Source organism: Gopherus flavomarginatus, chromosome 8, assembly GCF_025201925.1.
Source record: "Gopherus flavomarginatus isolate rGopFla2 chromosome 8, rGopFla2.mat.asm, whole genome shotgun sequence".
In the NCBI taxonomy this organism is placed as follows: Eukaryota; Metazoa; Chordata; order Testudines; family Testudinidae; genus Gopherus; species Gopherus flavomarginatus.
In genome coordinates, this window is record NC_066624.1 from 58,588,825 (window position 1) to 58,599,352 (window position 10,528).

Sequence of the window (10,528 nt, forward strand, 5' to 3'; positions counted from 1 at the left end):
GTGTATCTGAAGTTACACATCTCTTTTTATTGAGAATTATTTCTGTTCAATTTTGCATTGCTGCCTTTGGACTTGATCCAGCTCCCACATCCAGGCCCCTCTTTTGAATTCCTTCCTCCTCTCAAACATTTGTCCATTCTGGAGGAAAATCGTTTTTAAGTAGCAAGAGATCTGCCCTGGATTGTGTCATACTGACAGTGGTAGCAAGAGCGAGTGCAGACCTTCCTGCCAACGTCACATTTCTCTGGAAATGCTTTAAGTTCTTTACAGTGAAGACAAAACCTAGTGTGGTGTTATGAAGATAGTGGGGTCAGATTTACTCATGAAATAAAATTAAGGCCTGTTTACATTACTTATCTCTATGTTGCACTTTGGTAAATAATCAGGAAAACAAGTTTTAGGAGGAGAATAATATTGTAATAAGATACAGATTCTTGTGATGGTGCATCAAACCTGAGATGAAGTCATTGACTTTAACCCTATTGCATTTTTTCTGATTTTAATCAGCATCCATCATGAACCACTGCTAATAAAACAGAAGTCCACACAGCAGGAATGTTTTAAAAGGGACATCTTGCTTGTTTGGTGAGAGATCTGCATGCTTTTGATTTGAGTTGCCTTTCAGGTTGACAGATAAAAAGTGAATCTTGCTATCATTAGAGTCTCATACCCTACAGTGGAAGGAAGGCAGAAGTCTAAGAGGAAGAAAAGAAAATATTCCATATAAGTCATAGAATATTAGGGTTGGAAGGGACCTCAAGAGATCATCTACTCCAACCCCCTGCTCAAAGCAGGACCAATCCCAAAATGACCCCCTCAAGGATTGAACTCACAACGCTGGGTTTAGCAGGCTAATGCTCAAACCACTGAGCTATCATTCACCCTCCTATAAGTCCCTTATTCTCTTCCCCTCCTCCCTGATGCCTCCCTCAATACTGAGCTATGCTTGGTGTAGGAACTGAGAAGAGAGGTAAAGATGGGTTTGTTACTTTTGTACTTCCCATATTCTGGGATTCCACTACCTATAGCCACCAGTGGCTGTAATGGTGTAGCCCACTGTATAGACCATTGGCGTGTCAGAAAGGGGTTGCAGTATAACAGAATCAGGCCCACAGCGTTACAACAAAACAGAACAATTAATTCAAAAGACAAGCTTATATAGCACAATTCTAGTTGAAAAAACAAAAAAGATAGTCTTTCTGTTACAGGAGGACCATTGAATGGTGCCCTTTGTATGCATTTTGTGATGCAAGAACGTAAAACACAGCTCTTGCTAAGTCTCCTTTCTTGCAGTTATGCTATTTGCATTTGGCTTTGTAGGAGGTAGCAATTAAACAAAAATGTCATAGAAAACCCCTCTTGGTATTAGTGTAGTTATCTGTGAATGTATTTTGATTGTCACATCAGTTGTGGAAAAAAGTGTCTCCGGAGTTCTGTAGTTTAAACTGTGATGTACATATCCCTGTTATCACATCACTCCATATGGTATATATGAAGTTTTCATGTTCACAGGACTATGGCTTTTGCCATTTTAAAACAAACACAGCAAAAATATGTGCACAGAATTTAGCAACAGATTGTTGGAGGGAAGTGGCGAGAAAGCACAATTGCACAAAGCTGGATCTGGGAATGTAGTCAGCCCTTTTTTGTGTCTCATCTCAGAGTGTAAGAAGTGGCTCTGCCTCTGTCTGCAGAGTAAACCTTTTCGCAAATCAGCATGTAGTAAAGTAGCCAGTGAAAAACCCATACCTCATTATCCTTTTACACTGGATTACAAGTAGGAGTGTCACTGTTTTTGAAGATTGTAATACTGATGAACACTCAGGCTCCATTTCCCCATCCCTCCAATGATACAATATTGTAGGCAACACTTATTTTTAAAAAAATACTTCGTAAAATAACAACCATAAATCGTAATTGTTTGGTTAAACTGATTCTCAAAAGCCAACACATCTCTTTGGAGGTATTGCTGCATAACCAAGAAGTTACAGATCTATCAATGCAAAGCTGATTACCATAAACTTAGAGATAGTTGCTTAGGACAGCAAATTATTTAGTGATTTTTGTCTGGGGAGCTGTAGCCTGGAAGAATGGATGCTTTCAATTTTAAGCAGGGAAGCTAAAGACCTAGAGTTAGCACTATGTTCTCAGTCCTAAGAATGAAAGGTATCTGTGGGGACCACAAACACTAGATAAGATGACATGTAGTTTGGCATGCAACCTCTCAAATGTATCAGATCATCTGAGTTGGAACAGAGTTTGAGCAATAAAGAGTGTGTTCCATATGGAACAGCTAACAAACAGAGGTTCTAATAGTAAAGTTATCACAGACTTAATAGTATCTGTTTGCCCATTCATTTCTGGGTTTAGGGTTTTTTTGCTCCTCATTAGACAGGAAGAGCAGTAGCCTTGATCTTGGTCATTAAAGAATTTTGAAGTCCTGTATTTTGAATGTGCAATGTTAAATATACATTACCTTTGTGGAGAGGGATGGACAGAACTGTGAGAGATTTAAAAGGAATGTTCCACTAAAGTTTATCAAGAAAAGCTTTTTCAGACACCTGTATATTTTGTGGTGGTCAGCTTTATCACAATTCATCCAAATTGAAGATGATGTAACTTTAACCAGAATGTTATGTTTTATTCTCAAAGGAATTAGATACGTTCCATTTGTAAATGGAAGAGAATATTATAAATCTTTTTATTAAAAAATGTAAAAATGTATAGCAGTATTTTTTGATTATGTTATAGATAATGGATATATTGTTATAAATAAAGTATTTTTGGGAATAAAAGTCTGAAGTCACATTGTTTCAGGGTTCCCGGCTAGAGCTTCAAATCCGTGCACAAAGGGAACCTACACAGATACATAAATAATGGCATGGATGTACCTATATCTCAAACTCACATCTTGGTCCCAAGACTAATGATTATTATTAGCTCTGTTAACTTTGAATTTAGCAAAGGGTTTTATGGCAGGAGTGGGACCCATTTCATACACTCAAAACCTGGATGGCAAGTTCTCTAAATCTTATCCATTCTCTGCATGGTGGTGATGGAGTGAGGATTATACTGCTACTCACTAGCTCCAACTGTTGTAGGCAGTATGCTGCCAGTCCCAGTTAAGCAATGTCTTTGTGGATGCAGCACTTGTCCCTAGAGGCTAATAGTGTAGGGTTGCCACTGGTCCAGGTTTTCCCAAGATTGATCCAATTTTTGATGTGGCTGTCCTGGGGAATTGTGTAAGGGTTCTCCATATATACTGCCAGCTGTCCAATATTATGGGCTCAGGATCATCCCGGATGTCCTGAAGTTTTTTTTTGTATCTCAGAGGTGGCAACCCAAAGTGATTCTGCCAGTGTTCAAACTTAAAATATAAATGCCTTGTGCAACAACATTTGGCTCTCCCCATGCTCACATCTCTTGCCAGCTATTTTATGGCACCTGTTTGAGGATAGGGACTGCAGCTTCTGTGAGTAAGGCCTTTTACCCAAGTAGTTACCTACTTCTTTCTGTCTCCTTTGTCAAGTCACAGTACTTTGTGGGCACAATAGTTATAAACTACTCCAAATCAGTTTTCAAAGTGCAAGGTAAGTATAATATGATACCAAGTCAAAACAGTGGCATTTTGTACGTGTCAACAACTAAAAGTGCAAAGCAGAGGAGAATCAGGCCCAATACCATCCATTATGCCTGTAATGACTGTGTTTTTTTTGGGTGGGGGGGGCAAGGGTTGTTACTGGCTGGATGTTACTTTTTCAGACAGAGATCAGATCAAATTCTGAAGCCTGCAATCAGGCAGAATCTTTGGTATGATTTTTTGGCTGGGCTTGATTCAGTGTAAACCAGTGTATTTGTGGGGAAACTCTGAGTGACTGGGTCACAGAGGCAGGGAGCCAGGGAGTTGGGAAGAAGTCTAGCATTTGGGGATTGAAAGGGAAGCAGCAATGGGATATGAGAAAGGGAACTGACCTTTACAAACACAGTGTTTGTAATATTAAAGCCTAATAGAAGAAAAATGCACATTCAAAAAAGTAGTAGTATTTAAGTCAGTGGTCCCCAACCTTTTCGTCTGGCAGGTGCCAGATGAAGGACCGTGGCGGCAATCAAGCATTCGGCAGCATTTAGGCGACGGTGCCTCTCGATGACATCACATGTCGATGGTAAGCAGCGTAATCAAGAGGCGTCGCCGCCAAAATGCCACCAAATTTCGGCGGCATTTCAGCGGATGCTCGACTGCTGGCCAGGACGCGGGTGCATTTAGATGCCCCCACTGGCGCCATGGCGCCCATGGGCACCGCGTTGGGGACTCCTGATTTAAGTGCTGAGAGTGTCATAGAAACCAGAAAGAGACTCAATCCCTACTCCATGGAGCTTACACTATTAATAGCTAAACAGAACAAATGCATAATAAATCAAAATGTTGATGAATGTATTACAGTTCAAAACTCTGAAAGCACAATGGTTCTCCCACAGCTGAAGAAAAGAGTTCTCATAAGGGGTCAAGAAGACTTCAGCACATTGATGACTTCATGTTGGGGAACACAAGGGTGCAAACACACTGTATAATTTTCATAACTATACATGCAAATCAGATTTCACGTGTATAGTGTCAATGAGGATGTTAGTAAAGGGAAATACAATGTTTTGAAATTGATCCTTTAAGCATCAATAGTGCAATCCCTTGCATGGTTGTGGTTTGGATTTTTTGGGTAGTGTTTTAGTTTTTTCAGTTTATAGTGACTTGTGCATACACACCAATTGTCTTAAATTATTATAGGCAGGGTTGTTGGCACCACCTATTACGTAGGTTGCCTGACACTTCTCAAAGACAGACCCTGTTTTCAGTTATTTTTGACTTTCCCAAATTAATCCATTTGGCCTGGAATTTGCCACACCGGGGTGTCTGCCTCTGACTAAATGAGTTTTTTGAAAATTTTAGCCAAAGCAGCCATTTCCAAGAATGAGGCTATGGAATAATGTTCTGCCTGTGTTCAAAAATGCTGTTGACCTTTTGAGCAGGGATTTGAAATTAGGCAGAGACATGGTCTTTGTGTCAGGTAAGTGCCCCCCTGTGCCCCTCCAACCCTCTGCCCCTAACCCTGAGCCCCCTCCCACACAGCCAAACTGCTGCTGCTGGTCCCCAGCACCAGCAGAAGTCACGGAAAGTCACAGAATCCATAACAGATTTGCAGCTTTACTTATAATCACTTAAAATTTACCTTTTATAGTTAATAAACTTTGTTTATTCCTAAACCCAGTTTGTGTAATTCATGGGGAGGAGTGTGGGGAGGGCAAAAACTGGCATATCTCCCTCCACCAGAGCCGTAACAAGGAAATTTTGCGCCCGAAGCAAGGGCCGGCTCCAGGTTCTTAGGCAGCTGGTCCCTGAGTCCCTGTTGGAGGGAAGGACCTGCCACCGAATTGCCGCCGCCGCTTCATTCATTCTTCAGTAGCAATTCAACGACAGGTCCCTGAGTCCCTCTCGGAGAGAAGGACCCGCTGCCGAATTGCTGCTGAAGAATGAATTAAGCGGCAGCGGCAATTCAGCGGCAGGTCCTTCCCTCTGAGAGGGATTCAGGGACCTGCCGCCAAATGGCCAAAGAAGTGGTAGCGGTAGAGCTGCCACCGAAGCACCACTGATCACAGTAGAGCTATGCTCCTCCGCTTTGCGCGCCCGAGGCAAGTGCCCCTCTCGCCTCGCCCTTATTACGGCACTGCCCTCCACATTCAGGGAAGGGGCAATTTTTATGAGGGTATGTTGTACAGATCTCGCTACACAGGGCAAGACATTGCTGACACACACACAGCTTTGTACACAGCAGACGCTGCAGCAGTGACTCAAGACAGGCTTCGTGCTGTCACATGGAGGCTGCATCTTGCCAGAGCTCACAGCCCTCCTTTAATCCCTAGCTACTCTTGGCTCACCACGAGCATTTTGACAGGAAGTACCAAGCAGTAATAACAACAACACTACCTGTGTGTGTGAGAGCGAGCCAGGGTGTGTGAGGGAGACATGTTAATTACAGCCCTGCCGAATTCTTGGGGAAGGCACACACCCAGTTGGATTTTTGGGCATTGTTGATTAGGTGGTCATCTTGGTCTGGATAAGAACAACGTAACCTCCACTTCGTGACAGTTTCTTGTTCCCCTATTCTGGGCAAAAGGTGGGAAAGTGAAAAGAGCGGGAATCAGTTGTTGCTAAATAACCGGTTTCTATATAAACAAACAAAGAGAGGGGCCAGGAGCTCTTGAGCACCGGAATCCTTGGGGCTCAGGTGTCAAAAAGCTCTCTCTCTGTGATGTGGTATAGCTTCCACATTGGCTACTGCAGGCCAATAACCATTCACTGAACGAAGTTGTCATCTTGGGGTTAATTAGTTATTTTCTTTTGGGAAGCAGACGTGCACTCTCGAACTACATCTGGTTAGTTAGATCTGACACTCACCCATAGACAACACAAAGAGGGATAGGGTGGGTCTGAGATATGGTTACTTACCTGTCTTCGACACCTGTGATCCACTGTTGGTGTCCATCGCTGATCTCACCAGTCTGGATTCTGCAGCCTCGCCACCGGCAGTACCTGAAGGAGTAGAAAAACATCTTTGCTTTATTGAATGTGTGCGTGCGCATGTGTATGCTTATATTCCAAATCTCCAGTGTCCTTAATCCATTCCTCTCCCTTTCCTTCCTTCTCCTTTAGTAAATAAAGTGTTGTTGTGAGTTCATATCAATCTGGTGGTTTCTTTTATTCTAGCTCTGATAGATGGGCTTAAGGGGGGACCCTGTGGGAGGTATACTGTAAGGCTGAGAGAGAGAGAGAGAGAGAGAGAGAGATCAGTGGTTTGAGCATCGGCCTGCTAAACCCAAGGTTGTGAGCTCAATCCTTGAGGGGCCCATTTGGGGATTTAGTTGGGGACTGGTCCTGCTTTGAGCAGGGGGCTGGACTAGATGACCACCTGAGGTCCCTTCCAACCCTGATATTCTATGACAATCTGTATTGGGGGACTGACTTGTGAGAGCCAGTCTGTGTGTGTGTGTTAGGGAAGTGTGAAAGATAGTGAGTGCACTGTTACTTTAAGTCTCCCCTCATCCCCCCACTCACATGGAAGTTTCCCTCGTCCTGTCCTGGCCCCAGCCAGAGACTGAGCAGTGCAGGCAGGCAGGGTCCAAGGAGGAACTCCACTACGGGCAGCAGTGGGCCGGGGCTGAACCGCTCTGGGCTCCCCAAGCAGGGGCAGCTCTAGGTATTTTGCTGCCCCAAGCACAGCACACAGGCTGCCTTCGGCGGCTTGCCTGCAGGAGGTCCCCGGTCCTGCGGATTCGGCGGCAGCCTGCGGGAAGTCCGCCGAAGCCACGGAACCAGCGGACCCTCCACAGGCATGCCACCGAAGACAACCTGCCTGCCACCCTTGCGGTCACTGGCAGAGTGCCCCCCGTGGCTTGCCGCTCCAGGCACGCGCTTGGCGTGCTGGTACCTGGAGCCACCCCTGTCCCTGAGGCTGGGTCAGCAGAGCCGGAGGCTGAGTCCTCACCCAGTCAGCTGAGGAGGGAGGGGGCAGGGTTAGGGTCAGGGAGAAGCCCCCCAGTGTCCCCAGAGAAGAGAGGAGTCCAGCCGCGACCAGCCTAGGCCACGCCCCAAATTTTTGGGTGCCCTACACAGCAGTGTATGCCTAAGGACGGTCCTGTGTGCATGTGAGTGCTGGGTGAATCATAGATTAGGGTTGGAAGAGATCTCAGGAGGCCATCTAGTCCAATCCCCTGCTCAAAGCAGGATCAACACCAACTAAACCATCCTAGCCAGGGCTTTAACAAGCTGGGCCTTAAAAACCTCTAAAGCATGGAGATTGCACTACCACCCTAGGTAACTCTTTCCAGTGCTTCACCACCCTCCTAGTGAAATAGTTTTTCCTAATATCCAACCTAGACCTACCCCACTGCAACTTGAGACCATTGTTCCTTGTTCTGCCATCTGCCACCACTGAGAACAGCCTAGCTCCATCCTCTTTGGAACCCCCCTTCAGGTAGTTGAAGGCTGCTATCAAATCCCCGCTCACTCCTCTCTTCTGCAGACTAAATAAGACCAGTTCCTTCAGCCTCTCCTCATAAGTCATGTGCCCCACCTTATAGTCCATTCACCCAATCCATACGTTTTTAACTTGCTAGCAAGAATACTGTGGGAGACTATCAAAAGCTTTGCTAAAGTCAAGATATATCACATCCACTGCTTTCCTCCAATTCAGAGCCACTTATCTTATCATAGAAGGCAATCAGGTTGGTCAGGCATGACTTGCCCTTGGTGAATCCATGTTGACTATTCCTGATCACCTTCCTCTCCTCCAAGTGCTTCAAAATGGATTTCTTGAGGACCTGCTCCATGATTTTTCCAGGGACTGACATGAGGCTGACCAATCTATAGTTCCCCGGGTTCTCCTTCTTCCCTTTTTTAAAGATGGGCACTATATTTGCCTTTTTCCAATCGTCCAGGACCTCCTGATTGCCACGAGTTTAAAGGCCAATGGCTCTGCAATCACATCAATCAACTCCCTCAGCACCCTTGGATACATTAGATCTGGACCCATGGACTTGTGCATGCCCAGCTTTTCTAAATAGTCCCTAACTTGTTTTTTCACCACTCAGGGCTGCTCGCCTCCTCTCCACACTGTGTTGCCCAGGACAGCAGTGTGGGAGTTGACCTTGTCTGTGAAGACTGAGGCAAAAAAAGCATTGAGTACTCCAGCTTTTTCCACATCATCTGTCACTAGGTTGCCCCCACACCATTCATTAAGGGTCCCACACTTTCCCTGACCTTTTTCTTGTTGCTAACATACCTGTAGAAACTCTTCTTGTTACCCTTCACATCCCTTGCTAGCTGCAACTGCAGTTGTGTTTTGGCCTTCCAGATTACACCTTGGCATGCTCAAGCAATATTTTTATACTCCTCCCTACTCATCTGACCAAGTTGCCACTTCTTGTAAGCTTCCTTTTTGCATTTAAGCTCATCAGAGACTTCACTGTTAAGCCAAGCTGGTTGCCTGCCATATTTGCTATTTCTGCACATTCGGATGGTTTGTTCTTGCACCCTCAATAAGGCTTCTTTAAAATACAGGCAGCTTTCCTGGACTCTTTCCTCTCTCACATTAGGCTCCCAGGTGATCTTTCCCATGAGTTTCCTGAGAGAATCAAAGTCTGCTTTTCTGAAGTCCAGGGTCCATATTTTGCTACTCTCCTTTCTTCCTTTTGTGAGGATCCTGAACTCAACCATATCATGGTCACTGCTGCCCAGGCTGCCACCCACTTCTACTTCCTCTACCAATTCTTCCCTGTTTGTAAGCAGCAAGTCAAGAGGAGAGTGGCTGCTGGTTGGTTCTGCCAGTAGTTGTACCGGAGAGTTGTCCCCAACACTCTCCAAAAACTTCCTGGATTGTCTGTGCACTGCTGTGTCGGTCTCCTAGCAGATGTCAGGGTGACTGAAGTCCCTCACTAGAACCAGGGCCTGTGTTCTGTAAACCTCAGTTAACTGTCCCAAAAAAGCCTCATCTACCTCAGCCTCCTGGTCTGATGGTCTATAGCACACGCCCACCATGATATCACTCTTGTTGCTCTCACTTCTAAACTTAACCCAAAGACTCTCAACAGGCTTTTCTCCAGTTTCATACTGCTCTCTTACATACAGTGCAACTCCTCCACCTTTCCTCCCTTGTCAGCCCTTCCTGAACAGTTTATACCCATCCATGACAGTGCACCAGTTATGTGAGCTACCCTACCAGGTCACTGTTAGTCCAATCACATCATAGTTCTTTGACTGTGCCAGGACTTCTAATTCTTCCTGTTTGTTTCCCAGGCTTCTTGCATTTGTGTACATGCACCTAAGATAACTAGCCAATTGCCCTACATTCTCAGTATGAATCAGGAGGCCCCCCCCATGTTGCTCCCAGGGCCGGCTTTAGGAAGTGCGGGGCCCAATTCGAAGAGTTTCGATGGGGCCCCGGCAGGGATGACTTAAAAAAAAAAACACATGTAAAAAAACACGTGGGGCTTGTACTCACCGGGCGGTGGTCCGAGTCTTCGGCGGCACTTTGGTGGCGGGTCCTTCACTTGCTCCAGGTCTTCGGCAGCACTGAAGGACCCCCCGCCGAAGTGCCACTGAAAACGCGGAGTGCCGCCAGGTGAGTAAGAATTAAAAAGGCACCTCTAGCCAGGGAAGGGATTCTCACTAGGCGTGGGGCCCTCTTAGGCGCGAGGCCCGATTCGGGGGAATTGGTGGAATAGGCCTAAAGCCGGCCCTGGTTGCACCCGCCTCCTCTCATACAGAGATGACTTCAGTCTGTGCCGCCTGCTGGGGGGGTGGCGGGTGCGCGCCAGAGGAGCTATGAGAGCCACATCAGGACAGGGAAGGAAGCCCAGGCTGGTGGAACCAGTAGGACCCCAATATATCAGGTGGCACCAGGCGAGGGTCTAACCCATCACACCCAGCCTCTGCCCCCATCCTGACCCCTTCGGCACCGGCACGTGCCTGGGGGGGGGG

The 10,528-nt window shown here is 46.0% G+C and overlaps 1 protein-coding gene across 10 annotated transcripts in view; it reads left to right on the top strand.

The window, feature by feature from the left end:
- Window positions 1-10,528, top strand: part of ING5 (inhibitor of growth family member 5) — a 245,932-nt gene that overhangs the window by 30,787 nt on the left and 204,617 nt on the right. For 2 of the 10 annotated variants that reach the window (XR_007775987.1, XR_007775986.1), the window contains exon 10: window positions 508-2,315. The exons of 6 other annotated variants lie outside the window; for them this stretch is intronic. Coding sequence is in view for 2 of the 4 variants with exons in the window: in XM_050965638.1 (XP_050821595.1) it covers window positions 508-589 (82 nt within the window). In the remaining 2 variants the exon portion in view is untranslated. Of the gene's footprint in view, window positions 1-507; window positions 2,796-10,528 lie in introns of those variants that run through there. 2 more of the 10 variants (XM_050965638.1, XM_050965640.1) reach the window with 1 other exon arrangement.